The sequence below is a fragment of the Zootoca vivipara genome, chromosome 5 (assembly GCF_963506605.1).
Source record: "Zootoca vivipara chromosome 5, rZooViv1.1, whole genome shotgun sequence".
In the NCBI taxonomy this organism is placed as follows: Eukaryota; Metazoa; Chordata; class Lepidosauria; order Squamata; family Lacertidae; genus Zootoca; species Zootoca vivipara.
In genome coordinates this window covers 45,332,497-45,358,068 of record NC_083280.1, presented here as the reverse complement: position 1 = coordinate 45,358,068, position 25,572 = coordinate 45,332,497, and the positions used below count along the sequence as shown (strand labels likewise).

The 25,572-nt window shown below is 40.7% G+C and overlaps 3 protein-coding genes across 6 annotated transcripts in view; 1 reads left to right on the top strand and 2 right to left on the bottom strand.

Annotated features, from left to right (window-relative positions):
* PDCD11 (programmed cell death 11) overlaps positions 1 to 7,465 on the bottom strand; it is a 29,568-nt gene extending 22,103 nt beyond the window's left edge. Inside the window, exons 1-10 of one of the 3 annotated variants that reach the window (XM_035132630.2) lie at positions 7,337 to 7,465; positions 5,982 to 6,096; positions 4,836 to 4,967; positions 4,333 to 4,500; positions 3,491 to 3,652; positions 2,724 to 2,847; positions 2,188 to 2,369; positions 1,386 to 1,493; positions 967 to 1,173; positions 388 to 512 (exon numbers count right to left, since the gene is read on the bottom strand). In XM_035132630.2, the coding sequence (XP_034988521.2) occupies positions 388 to 512; positions 967 to 1,173; positions 1,386 to 1,493; positions 2,188 to 2,369; positions 2,724 to 2,847; positions 3,491 to 3,652; positions 4,333 to 4,500; positions 4,836 to 4,967; positions 5,982 to 6,086 (1,313 nt within the window). In that variant the 5' untranslated portion in view covers positions 6,087 to 6,096; positions 7,337 to 7,465. Of the gene's footprint in view, positions 1 to 387; positions 513 to 966; positions 1,174 to 1,385; positions 1,494 to 2,187; positions 2,370 to 2,723; positions 2,848 to 3,490; positions 3,653 to 4,332; positions 4,501 to 4,835; positions 4,968 to 5,981; positions 6,097 to 7,229 lie in introns of all 3 variants that reach the window. The other 2 variants (XM_035132632.2, XM_035132634.2) reach the window with 2 other exon arrangements.
* Positions 7,466 to 7,539: 74 nt separating this feature from the next.
* ATP5MK (ATP synthase membrane subunit k) lies at positions 7,540 to 11,418 on the top strand. 2 transcript variants are annotated; one of them, XM_035132639.2, is made up of 5 exons: positions 7,540 to 7,697; positions 8,361 to 8,429; positions 9,150 to 9,247; positions 9,745 to 9,842; positions 11,133 to 11,418. In XM_035132639.2, exons 3-4 carry the CDS (start codon positions 9,161 to 9,163, stop codon positions 9,835 to 9,837), a joined length of 180 nt encoding a protein of 59 aa, XP_034988530.1. In that variant the 5' UTR covers positions 7,540 to 7,697; positions 8,361 to 8,429; positions 9,150 to 9,160; the 3' UTR covers positions 9,838 to 9,842; positions 11,133 to 11,418. The 2 variants fall into 2 exon arrangements, with proteins under 2 accessions (XP_034988530.1, XP_060130695.1); XM_060274712.1 differs by lacking the exon at positions 8,361 to 8,429.
* A 1,145-nt stretch (positions 11,419 to 12,563) lies between these two features.
* TAF5 (TATA-box binding protein associated factor 5) lies at positions 12,564 to 25,025 on the bottom strand. The gene is made up of 11 exons (XM_035132635.2): positions 24,436 to 25,025; positions 23,222 to 23,456; positions 22,049 to 22,364; positions 21,205 to 21,368; positions 20,128 to 20,263; positions 19,348 to 19,468; positions 18,414 to 18,543; positions 17,034 to 17,198; positions 15,782 to 15,959; positions 14,777 to 14,954; positions 12,564 to 13,742 (listed from the first exon to the last, which is right to left on the bottom strand). Exons 1-11 carry the CDS (start codon positions 25,007 to 25,009, stop codon positions 13,525 to 13,527), a joined length of 2,415 nt encoding a protein of 804 aa, XP_034988526.1. The 5' UTR covers positions 25,010 to 25,025; the 3' UTR covers positions 12,564 to 13,524.
* Positions 25,026 to 25,572: the final 547 nt, after the last annotated feature.

Sequence of the window (25,572 nt, the reverse complement as noted above, 5' to 3'; positions counted from 1 at the left end):
CACGGACCAAGTGACTTGACTTCCAGCCATTCTTGTTATGCTACTTTATTTTTCCAATTAGCTTAGATGCATTTCATTATTTCTTTAATCTCTTCTATCTTAACTTTCTCTCCTTTCACTCTAATCATTTTCTGGATTCCTTCAATATCTGTCAAAAGTTCTACTTTTTCCACATTGATGTATTCCTTAAAGATAGCCCACTCCATCTCAGCTGTTCTGAAAGCAATGGGACTTGTGTCCCAACTGAAATGTATTGATTATTTGTTAGGCATGAGGAAGTTCCATCTATGCATAGAATTTAAGAGACGGAAATATGCTTGAAACACGAGTACTGTATATGAAGATACTTCATAGATTGGTTCATTCAAACTGCACTCTAAAGCTTACTGTTTGAGAGACACCAGCACCACATCATCCATTGGGCTGTAGTCAATAATTCGGCATTTATGCTTGCTTCCAGGCTTGAATGCTGCAGGTTTGAAAGATTTGGCAGTATCTGAAAGATGTTTTATCTGAAAGAGGTATAAAGATAGTGCAGAAAATGAAGATTGAATTATAAATCCAGGCAGTTTTCTAGTTTAGGATTAACCCTGCTGTAATCCAGAAAGCAAAGCAAAGCCTAGATGCTGCACCTGTCTGATTCTACCTTCCAATATGAATCACAACGTGACAACAGACGTTATGATCACAATGTAACCGCAGAGGTTATGATTGCATTTAACAAGGGTGAGCAAACAATAAGGGAATCTAGAAAAGCCCTTTGCTACCTTCAGACTCTGGGCTCTTCTCAATACACCAGAACAAATTGAGACATCATATAACACATTCACAAACAGATGCCAATACACATCTATGTATTGAATCGGTAACGGGCAAAAGTACTGATGTACTGCTCTCCAAATATCAGCCATGATGGTTGAAAGGGTCTACCCTCCTACAAGGTGCAATCAGCACTGAGTTACTTACATGTGCAAAAGCTAGGCAGCCACCATCCAGCTTGAAGATGGCACCAGTCTTTTTGAGAAAGGTCTCAACTGTGGAGTCTGGAACTACCCTGCCAATCTGATCACTAGACAGCTTGCCAAGTTGAGTGCCAGGCTGGAGGAAAACTGGGCGCAGAGATAGGCGTATTGCCTTGGAGGTAGGATTGTTGAAGAGAATGCATGCTTTCACCTGGGGGGGGGGAAACAAAGAGAGGGGGGAAGTTGTTAAATTTGTAGGTAAAATAGGGAATGTGCTGAGAATGGTGCTTTACTTCTCTTGAACATTCTAGCCTCCATGACTGTGGCAAAACCATACAGAAATGCACCCATTCAATTCATATCTTAAACAAGTCCCGCAGCACCACCTTAACAAAATTTAAGACTTGCTATAAAATCACTTACCGTCTGACCTGGTGAGTAGGTTCTTGTTTTTGTAGAAGTCATGTGCATGTAGTCCACAAGTCCAGAGAAGGAAGACAGAAAACTCAGAGAAATTCCAAAAGGAGTCACCTGGAAATATTCAAAAGGAAACAAAAATTGCCCTGCAAGATGTAAAATTAAACAGAAGAATTTCTCCGACAGATCTAGATGAATATTTAGTTCTTAATGTGGCTGTCATGAAATGTAAATGTGTGTTTTATGGTTTATATGTATTATATGCTTATATGTATGTATACAATATTATGGTTTATATGTATTATATGCTTATATGTATGTATACAATATTAATGATTCTCTTGCTGGTGGTTCCAAATTATGTCTTCTACTGCTGTAAATCACTAGATTTAATAACATTTTAGGATGGTAATCAACAAAGTCATACTCAGAGTAGACACATTGAAATTAATGAACCTAAGTCACATCCATTAACTCTAGTGGATTACCTTGAGTAAGGCTAATGTTGAATATCACACTTTAGGGATTTTTTTAAATCTAGGTTAAGTTAGAAGACAAAAAAACCAAAAACCTCATGTGGTTCAGACATAGGGTCATAGATGTTTCCAGCAAAAAGCCTCTATTTTTGCAATTATCCTTATATTTTAACCCACTTCAGTAGTAAGACTGGAACAATTCACAGCTGTGTAAAAGTGAATGCATCTTTTGTTTAAAATGCAGGTGTGTGAGGGAATTTAATAATTTCACTGTACTCTTCCAAGGGAGAAGAAAATAAGATTAGTACATTAATTCGTAAAGAACAGCTTACCTCCTGAATCTGGGCTTTCACCACCAGCCCAGGTAGCAAATTGCCAAGGGACCAGTTTTGTTCTTCTGTGGCAATAGCTGCAGCAACCTCTGACTGATCAATGGCCATGCGGATTATCCTCCCACCATTCTTTACTTCTTCAATAAGGCAGTTGAAGTATTGGCCTATCTTCAGCTCAGTCCCTAAGAGACCAACACATGCAACTATCATCACTTATCAGCAAAGCTTTGACATTACCTTTCTGTCACTATGGCCATTATTTCCTGGCACCAGCTACTTCTGAAATCCTTTCACATGTTCATCACATTAAAAGGCTTTTCATCCTAGACTGAAATACTCCACTTTGCATAAAAAGCTTCCTAAACAAGAGAAGCCAGGCACCAGCTGGCCACTTACAAGTTACTGTACAATGATATGTACACACGGCAGTAAATTCTGCCTCTGGTAACTCCCAAATCTAAGATTTTACAGTTCTCTAAACCACCCATTTGCTTCTCCCCCTGCCTTAAACCCAGTACTCCTAAGTATAGTTATACCTTTGTTGGCTGACTGCAGGTAGGCCTTGGCTTTCTGACGAGGCAGAAATGCTTTTGTTGCTTGGATGCCTATGTCAATAAGGTAGCCGTGATCTTCCACACTAGAGATGCAGCCAGAGAGCAGCTGTTTGGAGAAGAAGCGTAAGCTTAAAGGAAATTTTATCAGACTTGTTGTTGTTGTTCCTCCCTCCTCAAGCACTCAAGTTTATCTGAAAAGAAACGACTTTGGGCTCCCACAAAGGAGACCTATACCCTTCACAGCAATATTAGGACAAGATATCTGCACCTGCTGAAATTCTATTCCCTGCATTCTTATAAAAGGCACAATAACATTTTCCCATATCAAATCACAAAAAATTAACAGATGATATGTTTTGAACTCATCTGATGCCAGGTTCCCCAGCTAATGAAGTTAGGGCAGGTGATGATACCAGAGAGGTTCTTTTCCATGGAAGCCCCTCTCTAGGTCTGTATACCTGGCACCAACATGGATGACTTGGTGCTATACCTGGCACCAACATGGATGACTTTCTGGCACCAAGTAAAGTCATTTTTATTTACCCAGACATCTTAATTCATCACACTGTGTTTTTATTACTGCTTCTTTCAATTGTTACTTTACATTTCAAAACTATTTTTTCTGCTAATCTGTTGTTATTAATTGTTGTAGTTTTGTGCTTTTTATTTTGCTTTATTATTATTTTTTTAAGCTACATGAAAAAATGTTGGAGAGGCAGGCAAAAACAGATAATTCATGTGTTTCATACCATGCCTGGTCTCAGAGTGGCAGCATTCAAAGCCTTGTTGACATCTTTGGGGTTGATTGTTAGCTGTATACTCTGACGACCTGTAGTAGTCTTCTCCACACCAACCACAGCACATCTGACCAGCATTCCTGGGGTGAAGAGATCTGAGAGAGAATTCAGATTCTGCAAAAAGATAGTTTAATAGGTAAAGACTAAAATAATGAACATATCAAAACAGAAACAGCAACTGACTCTGAAACTTTGACCAAACAAAATGTTCTGCTGTAAGCAATACAACTGCATTTTTGAACATGCTACGGAGAATGTTGATTACTGAAGGGGTTGTGATATAGCCATTTAACTATTCAAATCTTATTTCCTCCAAAATACAGATGGCAAGCCAAAGGAAATTCATGTTAATGGCCTATGTTGTTCCAGAGTGGAATGGGATGCGTCAGTCAAAATCTAGAAGTGTTTTTTTAAGGTCTACTTTTTGGGTTTTTATTCAGTTCTGAAGATATTTCAATGCACATCCTCCCATTCTTGCAGTGTGCAAAACACCAAAGCAGGGCATTCCAGATGTTGGACTACAACTCACATCACCTCTAGCTGTAGCTGTTGGGCACATCACCTCTAGCTGTAGCCATCAACATCTGGATGGCCTCAAGTTCCCCATCTTGGCACCAAAGCAAGTCAGGTGTTTTAAAGGCAGTTCTAAATGGTCTTCTACAATGTAGGCCTCTTCAGGACAGAGCAGGAAACAGAGGAGGCAAGAGAATGGCCTAAACAGAAGAAACCTGCTGCTTGGTGGTACTTGCAGAACCCACCAAACAACTACGTAACACACATGCACCTTGTCTTACCTCTAAGTGCTCATCTGTAGCCACCTGTTCATTCAGCATCTCATTGTAGGCATCACTTATACGTGTCACTTGCACAAATCCAGTGAGCCCATTGGGCAAGCTGATCACCAGCTCAAACTGATTAGACTCTTTCACGCATCCTAAGAGCAGTACCCCTGCAGTGAGGGACTGTTTAAAAAACAAGGACATGTAATGAGCAACTTTCAGAAACACTTTTTTCTCATGTGTTTTACACAACTAGACTGTCCCCCACAGGGGAAAAAGGTATAATGTTAATAAAAGCTGTAAGTCCCCTTTTTAACAAGACCTTTAAAAATCCAAATAAAAGTGGAAAGGGAAAATTACATCATTTCCTTCTGCATGCTATTAATTATCTCTCAATACCACAATGATGTACAATCTACTCCTGCCCCATACGCTACTATTTGAAATGGTACTACTTATTATTGTGTAGTTATTTGCCACAGCGTGAAAAGAAACCATAATACAAATTATAGACCAACCTCAACTGTTAAAAATTCAAAATGTTTAACACCGATTTTTACAACAGCTTTCTTCTCAATCTTGAGTTTTTTTGGCTTCGGTTCATCTTGATGGTTTTTCTTTCTTTTCTTGGTCACTTCTTCATGTTGCGTCTAAGACAGTTAAAAAAAAGAAAGACGTTTCAAGATTTTGAAAAGACAGTTGTTTCCCTAAAACATTAGTTTAGTTTTACAGCTGCAAAGGGACCCATGAATGTAACCTGCAGGAAAGCATGTTTAAGAGAGTTTAATCTTAAGGAAGGCCTGGTCTGAAACTCAAAGGAGCAGTACAGATCTAAAATTAAACAAGAATGGAGATCCTGTGACCTTCCAGATATTGCTGGATTACAACTTCCATCATTCCTAACCAATGGCCATAGTAGCTAGGGCTGGTGGGAGTTGGAGACCAACAACATAAAGGCAGCCCCCCAAGGCAGCCCTGTTTAGGGAAGTTTTTAATCTGTGATATTTTAATGTTTTCTGGTATTTGTTGGAAGCCACCCAGTGTGACGGGGGAAACCCAGCCAGATGGGTGGGGTATAAATAAATAAATAAAAATAACATCTTGAGATCTACAATTTCCTGCACTAACCCAGTTTAGTGTTATAGAAGCAAGTGAGCTCAACATTGAGGCTGAAGTGCTCCACCTCCTCTCTCCTACTGATACACATCACTGGAAGAAATTTGAAACATTCACTTTCGAGTTTAAACTAAACTAACCACAATTTGTTGATATGCCCAAACCAGGCCAAACTCTGGCTTGTTGAAATGAACCAAAATCAGAAACTAGTTTTAATCAGCAGGAAACTTGTTTATACAGCACATGCATTTCTATTCTATCCTGAAGGGTTCCCAGAACCACTTATTGTGTTATTCTTAAGAACAATGTCAGTGCATCAATCTGGAGCTATAGCACAGTGATAAAGCATATGCATTGAATGCTGAGGAGTCTGGGCTGAATCCTTGGCAACTCCAGTTAAAATTGCTGCAGGTAAGAGGGTTTGAGAAACACCTCTGTAAGCAGTTAGAGAGAATTGCTACAAAGCAGAATAGACAATAATAAGCTACAGGATGAACCTATGATCTGACTTAGTAGAAGGCAACTAAATATGTTCACAATTTGCATACTTTGAATAAAGTATCCTGGTCCACTGTTGACTGTCTGGCCGCTTTTTCTTCTTGACTTTTCCTTTGTGGGCCACCTCGAGGGAAATTCTCTTCTACAGATGACATGGTTGTCTTTCTCCAATGGAAGCAACAAAGTTATTTGCATATACAAATTGTGTTCAAAATGGCAAAATCAACACAAACATTTTCATTTCTAGAAGGAGAACCGACTTTAAAAGATTTTGAAGATGATTTGATTCTCTAAAACAAGGTAACATTCATGAGAGGATCAGGACGCTAAGAGCTTATAAATGTTGTTAATCTTTGATGTGCAAACTCTGAATGCAAAACTGAATGCAAAAAGAAGCTAGTCTTCCTTTGTTCTTAAGTGACAAAGAATTGCTATTTCATGAACCAAGAGTCTAGGTATTCAAATGCCAACATAAGCTGAGATCAATAAACAGTTTTTTCTACCATTAGCTCAGTTGGTTAGAGCATGGTACCAATAACACCAAGGTCACAGGTTTGATCCCTGCATGGGTGCACCCCAGGGGCTGGACTAGATGATCCTCAGGGTCCCTTCCAACTCTATGATTGGGTACTCTTCCAAGTCTATGATTCTATCACTGCACCAAGAAAATAACTCACCTGCTGATTTCTGGCTGTTGTGCAGCTATTAGAGACCCAGAACTTTTGCATTTTAAAATATGACAAACTAAGAAGAGAGCATTTCACAAACAACATGCACTCTTCCAAGTGACTTTACTTCATAACCATACCAGGATTTTAATCATTTCCCCCACATACACTCAGAAAAATCTAGCAATCTATGCTTTATTTAAAATATAAACATTTTTATGTAGCTCAGAAGGCACAAAGTGGAAGCTGGGGCAGATAAGAGCACTATTTTCACTCTGCTTTTATGTCCATAAAGCAGCTTTCGATGTTAAAAAATAAATAACAACAAACGGGGTGATGGCATTAGTGGGAAGAAAGTGGGGCACAGACGGTCGTCCATACTCCACACTCCACCGTCCCCCAACCCCTTAGCAAAATAAAGAGTTTGAGGGTGGGAAGCCGTATGATCACCCCACACCCTGATTTCTAGGGTTACAGACTATTGAATTTTCTGCATAGAAGTTAAATCAAGCCACACAGCCCCCCTCCCGTGTCTTCTGTGAGAGATCCTGCAATCAGAAGAGCGGAGACGCGTCACAGCAGGCACTCCGGCGGCGAACCCGCCACGCTAGTTCTACACGTGTAACCCACCTTGCCGTATTTCTCAATCCCCAGCTCAGTCGGATTCGGTCCCCTCTCCTTAGCCCACCCTCCTTTCCTTCATTATCCCTCTTCTCCAGAGAGCTCAGCTTATGTACCTTTCCCCCACGCTTCTTCAAGTCACTGGCACGCCTGACGAGTGAGAGCAGCCATCTGCTCCGTAACCCGGAAACGAATTCGAAGGCCAGCAAAGGGCAACCGGAAGTGGGCTTTACGGAAACCGGGCCGTGGTAGAACTCGCGGGACGGTTTATTAGTCGTCACAGAGCGAAAGGAATCCGGTAACTTTGACAAACACGCAAATTGCCCAATCACACCATACTTTTCTGAAGCAGTGCCGCCTTACTCTGCAGGGCGGCGCGCTTCAGCCAATCAGAGGCAAGCGGAAAGGACGGCTGTTTGAGCGACGCCATCTTGCACGCGAAGGACATTGAATGGTTGTTATCGGGAGGAGAAACGGGTAATAACTGCGGTGGGCGCTGATTTGGCTCGGTTATGCAGAAGGTTAATTTTGTTGGGGAGTGTGAGTAGCATCGGTAAAAGGAGTAGAGGCCCTGTTAGTGTCTTGTGACACACACATACACCCTGGTAGGAGTAACCTTGCCATGGCAATTGAAATTCAGTTTAGTAAGCCAATAGCTACTGCATAGGTCCAAAGGGTCAGCATTTTTGTGCTCCTGTTTCCGACCTGGCCGAGGGATCTAGGCTGTCATTTTCTATTCTGTGTGTTGTCCTCAAAACTCGTTATGAATCTCATTGGTTGGTACATAGAGTAATTTAGCGTTTGATACTCTTTATATGCAGGTTGCTGTTCATATGAAATAACTAAAGTTAGCTCAATGGTAATAGCTAGCCGAGGTCTAAAGGAGCTTCTATTATGTTGATTGAAAAGTACTGAGCAGTTTGAACTGTTGAAAGGTTATTATTTCACTAGTAAACAATGATGCATAAAATAACTTTCTGTCTAGTGAAATATACTAATGAGAATATGCAAAACAGAGTGGTTTCCTTTTTCTGAAGTTCTGGTGTTATGCATAGCACCAGACTCTGGTTGGCTTTGCTTATGACTCCATAATGTCCCTGAATTTGCAAGAGGATGAGCTGTCTCTCCTTTTTCCGCCAGATTTGCAGTGTAAAATCAATCCACCTGTTGAGGAGATAATCTGTGTTAATTGCAGTTGAGAAACATTTGGTAAGTTGGTCTGCTATATTAGATCTAACTAGCTTTCCTCAGTGAATTGATTTGAATGTTTCAATGGTTGGTGCCTATTCCCTTCCACTTCTTGCTGAACAACAGTGATTGAAGGTCTCTTTGAAAGCGCTTGCTTTCTGCCCAGACTTATGCTTTTAGCTATGACATCGATGGCCTGACTCCTTGGGGTGGGAAACTACAGTTGTTGGTCTTGTTGGTCATTGACTCAACCAAGTATAGGTGGTACAGAAGTTGTAGTCTGGAATGATAAGATAAATTTACTGCATGAAGTATTCTAATGTCAATTAAAATACATGCAACTTTTATTAGGTTATCTATTATTATTATTACCCATGCATATGAATAGTGGCAAATCCGTAACCTGCTCTATGGAGGCTCAGGTGGCTAAACAATTAGTTATTTACAAGCCCATATTACGTTTCTTGAAGCATTGCTCTCAACTTCAGAAGTAACCATTATTGTTTGAAGGTCAGCACCATAAAATATATTGGTATTAGATGTAGCAAACAATTAAGAATAACAGCTTTGAATAGATCCTCCTATGTAGTTTTAGTTTTAGTAGCTAATGCTTTCATGCTGAACTGTAAATAATTGGAATGAAGTTGGTCTACTTTGGCTGGAAGATTTTTTTGGTCTACTTTTGGCTGGTAGATTTTTTTTAAAAAAAGATGCAGTACTAACTTCTTTTTTTTAATCTAGGACTAATAGTGATGGCAGGGCACGATGCTGGGTCACAACACCAATTCACAGGGTTTCAGAAATACTTCAATACCTACACCATAACAGGCAGAAGAAATGTAAGTATCCAGTTAAATAACTGCTATGAAACAAAAAAGAAGTTGATTCTCAAAAGTTCCTGAATTGATATGGGAATGTGTGGGGTGGGAACCTCTGGCACACAGGCCAAATTAGGCTTGGCAGGGATCTTAATTTGGTTTGCAAGGCTCTATACCACAAACCACTTGCCCTGCCTCTGGTATCCTGTGATGTCAGATGGCAGGCAGGTGAAGGTGTGGCCTTCACTTTGAAATACGTTTCTAATAAGTTTGAATAAAAACTCCTCGGAACACACTTCAGAAGGTGATGTTTTTGCATCCAAGGTGGTGTCACTTGGTAGCATTATTACATTAGGTGATTTGACAGGTGGGCAGCCCTGCCCTCCTGTCAGATTTGGGTTTTAATAAACTCAGGTACTTTTAATAATCCATTTCTCTTTTTCCTGCACTTAAATAACAGAAAAACAAGCCTTTGAAATGTGTTTGATCAGAGGAATATTATCATTTTCTGTCTTTAGTATGTTATAGCTACATATGCAACGATTGCAACTATCGTCCTGTATTTTAAACTGAGGCCTAAGAAGCAAACTCCAGCTGTGACACAGAAATAAGATGGGTAAGTGTCTACCATATTTTACTGATGCCAGTAGGGCTTAAAACCTCCAGAAATACAGGTATCTGTACATGAAATGTCAAATGCAAGTTTAGGATCCTAAGCACTTGTATTGTTACAAGTAAATCTTTTCATAGGGCTTTAAGCAGATTGCAACATGAATGAAGTTATTTTTTACCAAGAATATTGTATCATATGTTGTTGTCTCTAATCTCAGCTTGAACATAGAATTGCTTTCTTAAATGGCATAACAAAGTTTGCAGAACACTGTATTCTTCAGCTAATCAAACACCAGGAGCAGATGCATAGTACCAGAATTTGATACAGGATATGCAAAGTTAATTTGCTTGTGTTTGAAACCTGAGATGTTTGCCATGAGTTTAAATTTCATAGATGTCTTAATAGAGTTGGCTAAGGAAATGTTGATAGTTCAGATAGCAGCAATTGCTCAGCATGTGCATTTTTATCCTACAGTATTTTATGTCACTCAGTTCTTCACTGAGCGGCATGACAAAAGAGTATATTAATGCAGAAATAAGGGCAAGTGGTTGCTTTCATATCCTCTTGACATCCAGTTGTGAGCATACCTTTAAGTTCTGCCCAACTAAATAGCCTGTTATTTCATGTTAGTACAGTGTATCCCCGATTTGTATCTGCTTAATAAGCCTTAACCTTCCCCCCCCCAATGTGTGAGCCAGCAAACCAACCAGGAAGTCTTCTGTTAACTATACAGTGGAACCTCGGTTTACGAACACCTCGGTTTACAAATTTTCGGTTTGCGAACGCCGCAGACCCATCTGGAACGGATTAATTCACTTTCCATTACTTTCAATGGGAAAGTTCACTTCAGTTTATGAACGCTTCAGTTTATGAACAGACTTCCGGAACCGATTGTGTTCGTAAACCGAGGTTCCACTGTATAAACCCTGGACAGGGAGACCATAACTCAGACAGACAAGGTGCAGGCCATGCTTCAGGTTAAGTACGCTTCAGGTTGAGTACTCCGCGGACCCGTCTGGAACGGATTAATCCACTTTCCATTACTTTCAATGGGAAAGTTCGCTTCAGTTTATGAACGCTTCAGTTTATGAACAGACTTCCGGAACCGATTGTGTTCATAAACCGAGGTACCACTGTAATTTCCCATTTTGTCTGAGCCAGGAAACTGGTTAATGGCTTCAGAACAAGCCAGTATATGAATTTTCCTGGTTTGGGCAAAATACTGCCACTGTGTGTTAATAAATAGAAGTTGTGCAAGATATAGTAACTGAATCATGTTTATTTTTTTGACAGGTTGACATGTTGACACTGGACCATGCACATAATATAACTAGAAGTTGATGTACACTTCAATAAATCATGAACAGTGATGAAGTTTGTCATCTGTACACATTGCCATTACAGAAGTGACTGTCCTACATATAAACAGTGTGCAAAGTTCTGGTGTGTACAGTTCAGTTAAGGAGCCCTTTCAATCTGTGTTGAGAAATGATGGATACATCCTTAGGCATTACTGTATCTCTAGGATAAATGTTACACTGCATTCTGTTCCAAAAGTAAATTGTGGCTTTCATTACAACCATTCGTGTTCCATTTATAGTAGGGGAGGAACATGATCCTATTTCCTGTGTCTTAAACATGTGGATGGTGCTGAATGATAGGTGTTAGAATACTTGACTGATCTTATTTCTGAGCAAATATCTGTCTGCCCCATTCTGCACAGCGAAGTGAAATGCAGATGGATAATCGGGATCGTGGGTTGCATCCATTGTGGGGTCACAAAGCTCTCACTTGCTCTTAACCAGTTGTGGTTATTATGTCCAAATGGAGAAAAAATGGGTAGTCTTACCTATGGTTTAGTGAAACTGGTTTATGAACTGATCATTCACCAATCCATAGTAAAGATTAACTACTGTTAAGGCTTCAAATGCAACAGTACATATAATTAAATTGAAAGTAGAAAGGGAAGCTTCTAATCTTGCAGTCCTGCCAGAAGTGGCTTGCTTATTTATGTAATGCAAAAACATATTTAGTGTTGAGACTCAAACCAGGCCTAAATTCCACCACTTTCTGCAATTTACCTCTTAGTAAACATCCTTTATGATGCTGCATATACATTTCATCCCAGATGCTGTACTTCCAGTGACCTGCAGGCCCCTTCTGATGGACAAATGTTCTAATCAGTCACCTAGAGGCTAGTAGTGAGCAGGGTCAAAGAATGCATTTTTTACTTTTGTACAGTTTGCTAATTTCTACACACATCCCTCTAGTCTCCATCCAGGGAATCAAAAGAGACATTATCATTGTTCAAGAGTACAAAGTACAGCCACTAGAATATGGCTGGGGTAGGCTTGTGGCCTGAGAAGACTTGCAAAGGCCAGGCAGAGAGGCCCAGATGACTGCTTTCAGGCCTGTGGTTCCCCACCCCCATTTTAAAAGATGTGACTAACTGGCTTCCCTGAAACACTGGTTTCTATACATACATTTTAAAAATCCAGTTGTAAACTTGACAAAGCATTACACCATTTCTGGAATTATGTAAGTGGGAATCTTCCACAAGAAGTATTCGGCAGCCTCACATTTTTTTCTTTAAAATCATGATTCTCTCATTTGCTTTGTCTTTGAAGATAAAAGCTTGTAGTACAAGGGCTGCTTTTGCTGGAACTATAGAATATAGGTTCAGACAGGTAAAAACAAGGCCCTTGTGAGCAAATGAAACTGAAAGACAGGCACAAAATAGATTTTATTATAAAATATCAAAAGTATAAAACTGTACATAATGCAAAACCATGGCAGTGTTTTTAAACTAATGGATCCATACTAGTTTTCAACAATTGGTGTATAGCTGTGGCACAATTTTTCACAGAAAGCATAAATGACATTTATGCTTTGTCATTATGGAAAGGGCTCAAAACGTATTCCCCCCCCCCCCCGGCAAATACTTAAGGGGGGTGATTCAAGTTTCTTGTGGGGGGAGGTTGGTATACCTTTTGTATCCAAAATAGTTAGGAAAGCGAAATTTCAGTTATAAAGGTTTCAATTATTGTTTGCATTTCCTAAAATGCTGCTTAATTTACTGGTAATTACGTTTAGAAATTTTCAATCTTGTTCAATTTGTGCTTTTCAGCTTTGAAGAAACTAGGTTACCGTACTTACATAAGTCAGATAACTACTTAGGCCTCTTCACAGTTTTTTAAGTAACAGCTCCATAGAGACAAATTCCACTCTTGAAGAACTTATATGAACAAGTCTTACTGGGAAAGAAAATTTTGGGTACTGATTAAACCTGTGTTAATGCCAAACTAAGTGCTTTTAAATTGTTCAAACAACTTTGCCATATGCAACTGGCACTACAGTTTTGTAGTGCCAGTTGCCATTTTGTGGACAAGGTTAAGCAAGGTATTCCCATATACTGTTTACTTCTTTTAAAAAGCCATACCACATGTATATGTTTCTTCCCCTATTTTTATGATGTCAATGTCTCAACACTTACACTGGGGGTGGGGTGGGGTGTTTAAAATAGCAGTTTCTGAAGGTGTAGCTTGAATCATCATCAGTTTGCACCGTTTGTTCTGGCAGACAAGTTCAGTTCATTTGTATAATATGTACATTGTGGTCTTCATTAATTCAAGTTATTCTAAGATATACATGATACTTGTACAATCAAGTCTTGTAGTTTGGTGGTTCACTGAGGACTGTATGCCCCAGCAGCAAGAAGCAAATTTCTGCGGGTAAAATGAAGGTGTGTGACAGGGGTCGATTTGGACATGTATGTACCCAACAGCAAGTCTTGAGAGCTTTCAGGCAGGTTTATATGTCCAGTGGCTGTAGTAAAATCATCTGTTTCTAAGTCCTCAAAGGCTTTCACAGCATCCCATAGCTTTACCGTGTTATCCATTGAACCTAGGAAAAATGAAAACTAATTTAACAGGACATAACATTTAATTCTGGATATAAAGAAAAAACATCCACTATACACCACAACCCATTTGTCAAGCTGAGGATCTTAAAAAATACTAATCACTTATATTCACTGCTAAGTACTCTGTAGTAGTTAATAGCCTTTCAAAGATAAAGCCATTTCAAAGATCCTCCAACCTGCTTGCAGGGGAGGAGGAGGAGGAGAGGAAGTCCTAATGCATGAGTTGGAACCCATTTCACTCATCTATGGACTCTGTAGAATACGACCCAATGTTTCTAAAATTCTAGTAACAGGACAGAAAATGCACGTCCCACTCTCATAATTTATAGTTTAAAAGATACAAGCTGAAACCCCAGCAATAGTAAAAAGTATATATTTGGGTAGATTGGGGGCTGATGCTAATAAAATTACAGTGGGTGAGAATGAATAAGGACGGTTAAACTTCTAAACCCATTTACTTTTTCAGAAAGGCTCACTTCTTGTTCATAATAGGTTAAAAAAAAAGCCAAATTCTGATGAGAAAAATATTTAAAGTATTCTGCAAAGCCTGCCCTAATTTAGCATGTCCACTTTGGTAAATACATACCGTAGATAATAGCTTTGTTTCAAAAGGTGTATAATTGCATAAAAGGAAGTTCGGGGATGGCCTGTTAGCCTCAGGTGGTGGATGCTGGGGGGGTACAGTGTAGAAGCAGTGTGTTTATGGACAAAGCTGTGCGCCATGTGGCCTCTCCTGCAGCTCCCAAGCTATCTGGCTTCCCACAGGTGCAGTACATGATACCTCCCCTCACCATTTGCCAGTCTGCTGCTATACATGGAAAGTTGGTTGGATATGGCACCATCTAGTCCTTTAGGTTCAGTTTTTTTAGTTAACAGACAAGGCTAGCAAATTAAAGTATTAAATGAGTATTCTATGCATTAACAATTCCTCACTAAATGGAAGACTGAGCTGTCAAAATAGAGGCAAGTCTAAGATTCCAGGTGATAGATTCCAGAGCGAAATTGACTTAAATACCTGATGCTAAAATCTCTCCATCTCTACTGAATCTGAGTGTGTAGATTGTGTCTGTGTGTCCTTTTAATTCTCCAACCATCAAACCATGCCCAATATCCCACAAAAGCACTCTTCCATCTGTTGCCCCAGTTGCCAAGAATCTTCCATTAGGAGAAAATGCCAATGAATGAACTGGTCCCTGGAACAAAAATAAGCCTATTAACAACAGCAACAACACTTCCCGTGTTTCTCCTAAAATAAGACAGTGTCTTATATTTATTTTTCCTCCAAAAAACACACCACGGCTTATTTTCAGGGGATGTCTTATTTTTTTATTAAGTATAGTACCCGCTGCAGCTCTTGCTGGGTCCGGCTGGGTCGTGGCTCGGTGCGGCGCACGCTGCGGCCCTTGCCAGCTCCCGCTCAGTCGGGGCTCGGCGCACGCTGCGGCTCTCGCTGGCTCCCACTCAGTCAGGGCGCGCCGCGTGCTGCGGCTCTTGCTGGGTCCCGCTGCAGCTTTTGCCGGCTCCTTACAGAAGCGCCATCCAGACCTGCTCCCACCACTACCCCATAACGGCTTATTTTGGGGGTATGTCTTATATTTTGTTGCCTCAAGAAAATCGTGCCATGGCTTATTTTATAGGCACGTCTTATTTTATGAGAAACACGTTATGTATCACCTACAAGGTAAATTACACTAGAAGGTAAATTACACTAGAAATGATAACTCAAAGCTACAGAAAATCCTATATATAAAATCCAAAAACAAAACTGTCAACAGTATGCCTTGTTTTACTTAGCAAGCACCCTTCAAATAAATAATGTCATTTCAGAGCACTCTGTATCACCTCTTCTTAGATGACCTCTTCTTTCCCAGTGGGAAGTTAAAAGATAAGTTCAAAAGGAAACTGAGCAACAGGTCAGTTTTTAACTATTTTCTACTACTGTGTGCAAAGGTTTCAGCCATCTACAGTTACCATTTTTCTGCAACTAATGTATTTCAGTGCTATTTTCACATTAATTTACCTTATGTCCTGTGAAAATTCTGACACAATTCCCATTCAGGACATCCCACAGCCGCACAGTCCTATCTGCTGAGCCTGTAGCAACGTAGTTGGAGTTTGGGTGAAAACGCGTCGATGTGACATCAGCAAGATGGCCAGCAAAGATCCGCAAAGGCTGGTAGTGATCCGTAGCCCACAAGCTTAAACCGGTACAAAGAACATTTCAAAAATGTGAAAGAAATACATAACAAGACTCCTTACGTCCTGATGGCAAGGGAATGTGTGCTTCACAAGTGCCTCCAAACTGAGCTGAGGAGTTAAGAGAGATTGGGGGGAGGGGGTTAATTCCCTCTCTAGTATTAAAAAAAACCCTAAATGGCGATTAGTATTATTTTTAGTCTTATTAAATGTCTTATGGGATATATCCTAGAACAGGGATGAGGTACCTTTTTGGCACAGCAGGCCAGACCTGCAATGGGGTGTGTGTCCTCCCAAAAACCTGATGTCTGAATTTTGGGTTTAAAAAAGTAGGGGTCGTCTTATATAAAAGGGTCGTATACCATATACAAAATATGGTACCTTTGGCAAGTGGGTGGGGCCACCCACCTATCAATCATCTAATGTCAGATGACTGATAGGTGGATTCACCTATCAAAGTTATTCTGAGGCAGGGGGAAGGGGTCTCCTTCACCAATGCCTTTCCTGCTGGGAACATACAGTAGTATCTCTGGTTGCAGATGGGATCCGTTCTGGAAGTCTGGTCACATCCCAAGGTTTCCGCAACGTGAGCACCGTTTCGGCACATGCGCGCACACCGAAACCCAGTAAAATACTTCCGGGTTTGCCATGCACGCATCCCGCAGTTTACGTAACCAGAGGGTTACGAAAACGGAAGTATAACTACTGGCAAAGCAACAACTATGAGGACTGAACTCTGCATTCACCAGCTGATAAGCAGAGAGTTCAATCCTGCTAGCTGAAGGAATCTACCAGCATGTTTCCCACAGGGAACACAATGGCAAAATAGATTCTTGCAGGATTGAACCCTGCCCGCCCCCCATTCGTCAGCTGACATCACCCAGTGATATCTGTTGAGATACAAGTGGGTGTAGTTTGGGGGAAAGGACCTTGCAGGCCAAGATTGGCCTGTGGGTAAGAGGTTCCCTACCCTTGCCCTAAATAAAATATAGCAGTCAGCAACAAGGAGATATCACCAACTGACAAGACAGAACTACAGATTAACATTGAGATGGGAAACTCATGCTGACTCTTACCGAGCCACTCTGTCATGACCTCCAGATATAAAGTAATATCCATAGGGAGAGAACTGTGTATCCCATATAGGGTAGTTGTGTCCTTTGTATCCGACTAGACAAGAAAAGGTTAAGAGGCTCCACAGTCTGATAGTGCCATCCTCTGAAGATGATAGCAAGTAGTTCCTGACAGAAAAGAAAAATCAGAAAAGGTATTTTTGAAGCTATACTCAATCTTAAACCTCTCAATAACACATTTCAAGACATCAAAGCTTTTAACACACTTCAGGAGAGGATTATCCCCACTTTGCATATAAGAAGCTAAAAGAATAAGATCACAGCTGAGATGACACAGGAACTAAGGATTTATTATGTTTACATCCTCTTAGCCATTACACTGATTGGTTACTGTTCGATGCTTGGCTGACGCCTGATTTGTTTTTAAGAATTAAAATTTAACAATATAACCTCAAAATTATAAACTACTGGGTTGTAGCCAACATTGCCTGTAAGCCCCCCCCCCCCCGGCACCCTCAAACTGCTCTGGAGAATTACAGGATTGTCCAGAGATTATGGAGGGGTTTTGAAACATGCTCCTCAGAATGCTATCCTCCTTGTTTCTTAGAAGTTATTTCATATTCATGTTTTCCATACAATATTTTTAAAACTGATATAATATGAAATATAGAACACTCATCTATTCATGTGCATGTTAAGATCTATTCCTCCATATATCATTTACTAGTTTAAAAATATGTGAACACCCTCCTGCATCTAAGAAAGCTTGCTCAGGCTTTAAAGAAATAAAACCAATATTTTAAGAGGTATATATTTCATTGTCCAATACACAAAAACACTTCAGGGGCTATAGGTGGGTTTGAGATTCATAGATATTAAGTGGACATTGGCTTAGCCCATTGCACTTTTGTAAACAACAAATGTGAAGTACTATTTCAACTCTAAGTTTTTTGATATTGTACATAGCTCAGCTGAAGGATGGGACCTTCAGATTAAAAAATATGCTCGTACAGATGGACCATTTTGTGTGGGGGTTTCGTTCCTGGTCTCTGCACGCTTTGGTTGAATGTGCATAAGCACGCCACACCCCTCATTCCGCTCTCTTCCAGGTCCAAAAGGACTCTCATGTTGGCAATCACATGTCAACTGGACATGCCTAAAATGGCCACCGCCTGTAGCAGTTTGAGGATTTTAGCTCATGAGGTTCCTTCTGATGTGCAACATAAATTTCATAGTCCACAGGATCACGTCTCATTCATCTATCCTGAGGTGGTAGACTCAAATTGTACAAAAGTCTCCAGAAAAATACTTTTTGTAACTGTGGATACTCTGCTTAAAGAATACTGTATTAAGAGATCCCCCCACAAATAACTATTGTTTTACCTATCAGGACTGAAGCTGGTACCATAGACAGGTCCACTGTGACCATATAAAATCTTCAACTCACTTGCTGTTCTCTCATCCATGATCCTTTCTAAAACATCATCTGATTCTTTATCTATGAGACTGAGATCTGTGAAGAAAAAACCCTAAAGTTTATCTTCATGTAGATTGCTAGTAGTGCTTACCAAAGTGCAAATGCCTTTTTGATTGTATCAGAATACCACAATGGCCTAAAACATGATTTTCTACAAATAACGCACCTCAAAATTGTTGTTAAACTCTCAATTTCAATGATATAGACATGGTGCCCTCAAAATGTGCTTGTCTGTAACTTCCATCAGCTCCAGCCAACAGAGATGTGCTGGCTATGGCTGAAGCAAGCTGCAGTCCCAAATATTTGAAGGGCATGTGGTTGGGAAAGGCTTCACTGAAGTCTGTGATGCTTATACCAGAGTACCACTGGTAACCATTTTGCTAAGCTGATAGGTCTGAACACTTTCAATTGCATTTTCTGCTCCATTCCTGGAACCACTTGATTTTGAAAAAAAATCTGCATTAGCATATCTTCCTTAGCAAAAAACACAGTGCTCTACAACAAGGAAGTAGAATAACACAAAATAAATATTGTCTTATTTCCAAAGTATCACAACATCTCCCCTAAATAGAGTATTGATCCTTATGTATAGTTTCCCCCCCTAATGTCAGTAGTTGCATGCAAAAACCATTTGTATTAATTTTGGTAGGTTCTATTGTCAGCAGTTACTGGTAAATAAATATGAATGCTAAAGCTGTAATGCATGAACTCAAAATAATTTCAGCTCATTAGCTCAGGATTGCTATTCCAATGGAAGGATTTAAACTGAGCAACCTTCCTCCATGTGATCCTCGATCAGAAGTGAGTCTGTAAATTAGGACGAGAGTTCATTCTGATTACCTGCTGCTGATTTCACACTGCGTAGCTTTTTGGGTGTCACAGACCATACTCTGACAGTGGAGTCAGCAAAGCCTCCAACGATCATGCTAGAGTCATCTGTAATGTCCACTGCTGTAAGGCCCTGTTCATGCAAAAATCACCATTGAAGAAGTTTTATATGTGGGCTGAGAATGTAATAACCACAGTGTTGTTCCCCAAGAACTAGCCATCTACCATTAGTTTTGAACACAAAGGTGAGAATTACCATATTACAAAATTAACTATATAGCCATTAAAAAAAGAAAGTAAAGCAAATGTTGCTAAACCTGGGCAGACGTTTTATTTGTTTTTTAAGAAAGGATCCACCTTTTGGCTGGCACAGATTTTTTGTAGTCACCATTTACCCAACCCCCCCTGAGTCCTCTGGCAAATGCAGAGGACTTGAGAGAAGGGGAAGAGGTTGTTTTTCCACTTTATACCAGGATGTGGAGACACTCGAAATAGTGAGACTCCCTTGCTGTTTCTGAATGATGTCCATCTCTGCCTCCCAACCTGAAGTAAGACAAAGCCTTCCTGCCCATAAGTTTTGTCCAATAAGTGAAAATCAGAGAACCCTCAACATCTGCAGATAGGGCAGGGAGAGAATGGTCTGAAACTGGGGAGCCACTGCTATAGACAAGGAGTGGAGAATTAAACCCACCAGGCCTCCCCCACTTGGCTGAGGCTATTCTGGCAAAGCCACCGCCAGTTGCCCTCTGCCTAATGTCATACTTTGGTATCACTACCAATTCCACAACTGACCTGGTATGCATTAAGGAATGTGTAGAAACAAATGGAAGGCAGGCAGTCTGGACCAAGACGTACACGTTTAGTGGCTTCTTTCATATTCATTATTTTGTCCAGCTTATCCGAATCCTTAAGCTCAGGAAGCGGGATTCTGTATACAGAAGAACATACTTAAAACCAAAAACGAAACAAAAGATTCATTGATGCCAGGAAATCACACATGAGCAGTGACTGAACAGAGGCCAAAAAAGAACCCAACTTTTGAATGTCTGGGGGGGGGGGCAGATAACAAGCTTATTTCCTAATGACAAAATTAGGAAAATCATAACTCTACCAATTCTTTTACAATATAAGGGAAGTTACTTTTATGTACACCTCCATATTCATAGAGGAAGGCTTTCCTCGAACTCAGCCCTCCAGATGTTTTTGGCCTACAACTCCCATGATCCCTAGCTAGCAGGACCAGTGGCCAGGGATGATGGGAATTGTAGTCTCAAAACATCTGGAGGGCCAAGTTTGAGGAACCCTGCTTTAAATGATACAAGCTTTTTACATCAGTGCAATGCATCTCCTAGTGGAAACAAAACCTCCAAAACATTTTTTAAGAATCAAATTAACTGAGCAAATGCTTATCAAAAGGGAGTGCTGGAAATATTGACTACAGTCTAGTTCCTAGATCAGGCATCCCCAAACTGCGTCCCTCCAGATGTTTTGGGCTACAACTCCCATGATCCTTATCTAACAGGACCAGTGGTTGGGGAAGATGGGAATTGTAGTCCAAAACATCTGGAGGGCCGAAGTTTGGGGATGCCTGTCCTAGATGGTAAACTTTCCTTTGGTCTGTATCACATCAGAGAGCATGAGTGCTCACATGGTTGAATGCTCCTCCACGCAGAAGGGGAAAAAATCCTATCCTCCACACACAAAGCTAGATGTCAGGTAAAAGACTGGGGTAGAAGTCTTTTCTGTGACAGCTAGTTTTCTATGTAGAAGAGCGTTCAGCAATGTCAGCTGTCCACTTCAGTCTGAACTGGCACAGACTAAAAAAGGAAGATGGAAAATGAATTGATATGTTTCAAATTCCAGCATTACCTAGTCTGTGGAGGAGCATTTGGATCTTGCTTTTTACTTTTTGATCCCATGCTGTCTTTTTTTGGCTTCTTCTTCTTTGGCTTGCCCTCCTCATTTTCCCCCTCTTCATCTTCATCATCCAAAGGCAACTCAATTTCTGGTTCCTTTAATAGGCCAAAAAAGACCTACAAGCCAAAAGAAGAAAAGTCATGTAATTAAAAAAAGAAAAGTTTAATGAAGCAGAGAACTGGTAGAGCAGAATAATAAGTTTTATTAGATCAATGTAATTACTTTTAATAATATGAATGTTTCTCTGTGGACCACAATAGCTTTCATTTAAGACATACATCTCTACGAAGAGTGGTCCATCAAAATTTTCAGCAATTTTCAAGTACTTGGGTGGGGGTGGGGGTGGGAACAACAGTTAAGTTTTAACTGTGCTTTAAAATAACATGTAAACTGGACCGCTAATCTGTCACAGATGTCAGTGACAAATGCAACTCCTTAGACTTTCTGTATCATACATTGAACAAAGGCAGAACATATGAAAACATCTGATATAAGTCATCCCTAATGCCAAGACAATGTTCAGAGAGATACTTGCCATTTTGGCAAATATGTGGCAGATAAATGTAAACTGCTCTGGAAAATTGGCTATCTTTCCAGAACAACATCTAGTTTAGCACAAGGAGCTGCTGTCAGTAGTAATGATAAGTAAGAGTGTTTAGCTACTGTAATTCTTATCCAGAAGCATAAACTGTTATACCAACTGCAGATCTATAGAAGCCGAGAACTCACATAGAACTGACAATCTATACATCCCTGACAAAATGTTCATGATGTTACGTATTTATCAACCTCATACCTTTGCTTTATTAGCCTCCCGTTTTGCCTCTCCTGCCAAACTTCCCACCATAGCATCAATCTGTTGTTTACTGCGAGGCATTCCATCAAAGATATCAATGTAAAGATGTTCCTGAACAATATTCCAGATCTGATTGTTCTGTTTTTCCTGAAGGTGTCTCTTCAATAGCTGATAAGAATCACGGGAAATTCGCAGCACAAACTTGCTTGTTCGAAAATCCAGCATTGTTTCATTCCCTCTCATGTGCTCTTTTTTGGTTAAACTTGACAGTACACGCAAGTCATCTTGATAATAACACTCTTGATCCCCATGAAACCTAGAAAAAGGTTAGAATCACACAAAAGTACTTGACTTTCAAGGTAAACCCTTACTACATAGTTCATTATACCAGAAGAAAGCCACAATTCTAAAGCACAGAAGCACAGGTGCTATGAGAAATAGCTAGCTTTTACAAACAGCGGCCTTTTATATTAGCCCATAAAACCAGAATGGACCAGGCTGGGAAAACATTTCAGATTCCTAAGTAACCACATAAATGTTTAGGAATTCAAGTCCCAGATACCTAGGATTTCCCAGCCTTGGGCACAGGTAATTTTCCTCCAAAAAGGCCATGTATGTATTTGCTTGCTGCCCATAACAGGAGACAATGCAGAGTATTTCATTGGTTCAACTCCCTTAAGTCACTGAAATGAGCAATGTTATCAAATGGTTCAGACCTAGAAGTTTCAGAACTTTACACAGACATCACTAGAACTGGCATTTAACCTCATAATTAAACAAATTAGCACACACATAAAAAGCTGCCTCATAAGGATAATAATTAGTCATTGGAATACAATAATCTATGTAATAACTGGGAATGTCTTAAGTCATGTTATATGGCATCTATCAATATATCCTCCTAAAAGAATGCATATATTTTGTGGTTGCAGGCATCCAGTAGCCCACACTTGCAGGAAAGACCTAACTGCCAGGAGAGGGACTTAAAAATCTTTCGGCATCTCAGGATTATTTTGTTCCTCCTCTGGATACCTGCCTTAGCGTAAATGCTACAGACTCTACTTCCAGTTCACACACTTTAACTGTGAACATCTGCAACCAACAAATTTGTAGATTTATCTACCTAATAGTAAGAACATGAAAATAGAGACTTAATGGACAAAATGGTATTACTTTTCAAAGAAGGACTTTGCTTCATTTTCATGCCCATTGTAGACTAGCTCCAAGTACATATGTACAAAGAGAGGATAAAAAAGCTGTGATAACTCAGCTCGATGACAGTCGAGAGCACATTCAATGAAGTGTTTCAGTCCACTGTAGTACTCTTCATAAAGCGCTGGGTCTCCTTGCTGATTGTAGGCAGACAGTACTGCACTTACATCTGGCTGATCTTCCACAAAGACTCCAACTGCAAGGCATTAACATACAAAGGATAAATCAATGTTTGCACTCTCTGTAACTATTTCAGTTCTAAACTGTGTAAGCTTCTTGAGACAAGAACCTCCTTCCCCTTTATACTACTGCATAAATTGTCATGTACAGCAACAGGGCTATTTCTATCCCTTTTAATAAGTAATGGCACAGAGCAAATGACTAAGAAACATGCTGCAACAAATTCATTTTCAACTAAATGTTTACATGAAAAATTGACATCACTCAATCATACCCTAAGCTCAATTGTACTATTACAATTCAGGATCACATATAATTCATAAGCAGTTTATGAAGTCAGTATAGCCCCTTACCTACAACTCCTATCATGGCCATGCTAGTTAAGGCTGATGGGAGTTCTGTTCTACAGAATATTCTTTTAGTGGCGTCAATTCCTCCTATACTACTTCCCAAAATGTAGTTATAAAAGGTGATAACTAAGTCTCTCACCTAGTTATTTTGAAACTTAAGTTGTAGCCTACACTTTGTATTCCTTTTGTATTATGTGTGGTTTTAAATCTAGTTTTATTGTAGACTTTAACTTTGATTGCTTGGGAGAATAAAAATATAAACAACAGCTTTATAGGTGTGCCCCCAAAGAGCAAGCCGATTAACAAAAAAATATGTTAACGTATAGTATGTACTCCAAGATAATAAATAATAATAATAATAATTTATTATTTATACCCGGCCCATCTGGCTGGGTTTCCCCAGCCACTCTGGATGGCTTCCAACAAAATATTAAAATACAATAGCCTGTCAAACATTAAAAGCTTCCCTAAACAGATAAATTGGTCAAGTCATTACCATTCGCAGAACGAATCCTGTGCAATAACACTAGGTGACCACAATGTAGAACAGCATGTGAATTTAAAATCTGGATTTTGATCTCAGCTGTCACAAAGGAGCCAGTGCAAATATGAAAGGTCCCTCCTGCGAGCGACCCCCTTGCTCACCTTTCCCAGGCGGCCCCAAGGCCACTGCGGGAGGCGCCGCGGCAGCGCCCGGAGAGATGGTGGCCCCGGTCTGGCCAAAGGTGACCGAGCCGAGCAGCGCTTCCCCAGAGCCGGTGGCGCCGACGCCGGGCTCCTGCCCTTCCCCGCCATGGGACGCCTGGACTCCGGGCGCCGAGGAGCCGGGATCCGCCGCGACTTCGTCGGCGAGCAGCCGGGCCTCCCTGCGGAGGATCTCCTCGGACTCGCGGAGGTTGCTGCGCCTCAGGAACTGCAGCACAGCCAGCAGCGTCTGCCGGTCGGTGGGCAGCTGCGAAGCGGGCGGCGCAGGGCTGGGCGCCACCGGCGGCTTCGCGTCGGTTCCTGCCGCCAACGACTCGCCCCCTTCCGCTAGAGGAGCGGCGGCCGAGGGGGCAGAGGGAGCAGCAGCGGCTCCCGCTACCGCCGTCGCTGCTGCTGCTGCCGCCGGGGACTGAGGGAGAGCGGGAGGAGGAGCGGGTGGTGCCGGCGGCGCTCCAGCGTCGGGGTCCGGCTTGACGGTGACTGCTTCGGCCGGCTCCTCCGGCAGAGCCGCCATAATGGAACCCGACAGCCTCGCCTCCAACTCAGGCAGCCCGCGGGTTTGCGACAGTGAGGGCACGGTCTCCAGCCGTGAGGCCAAGAACTGCTAGCGACAATTAGGGCGGCGCTTTACGGCACTTCCTGTTCCACTGGAGGGAAATGATTTCAAATAAAATACAGTACTGTAAAATAAAAGAACTTTTCTGTGAAACTCGAATGGTGATTTATTTCCGTCTTCTGCACCCTCACACACTTAAAAGCCAATTCTAAACAACGTGTTTGCTATTTTTTTTAATTTATTTAGCTGGACCTCGGTATATTATATAATCCCCGTTCTGTAAATTGCTTAGATTTTTCGTAGCGAGTTACTAAAAAGTCAAATATGTAATAATAATGATGTTGTACAAGCACTAAATACTGACCCTTTTCCCAACACTGGCATCAGAATGATTTCACTATGCACCCATTTCAACTGTCTAATCAAAACTGCTGTTAAGCAGTAGCCCGCGTTAAGTTTAAGAAAACCATTTTATGTATTTCATAATAGGAATCAAAATTCAGTTTTAAGACCAAGTGCTG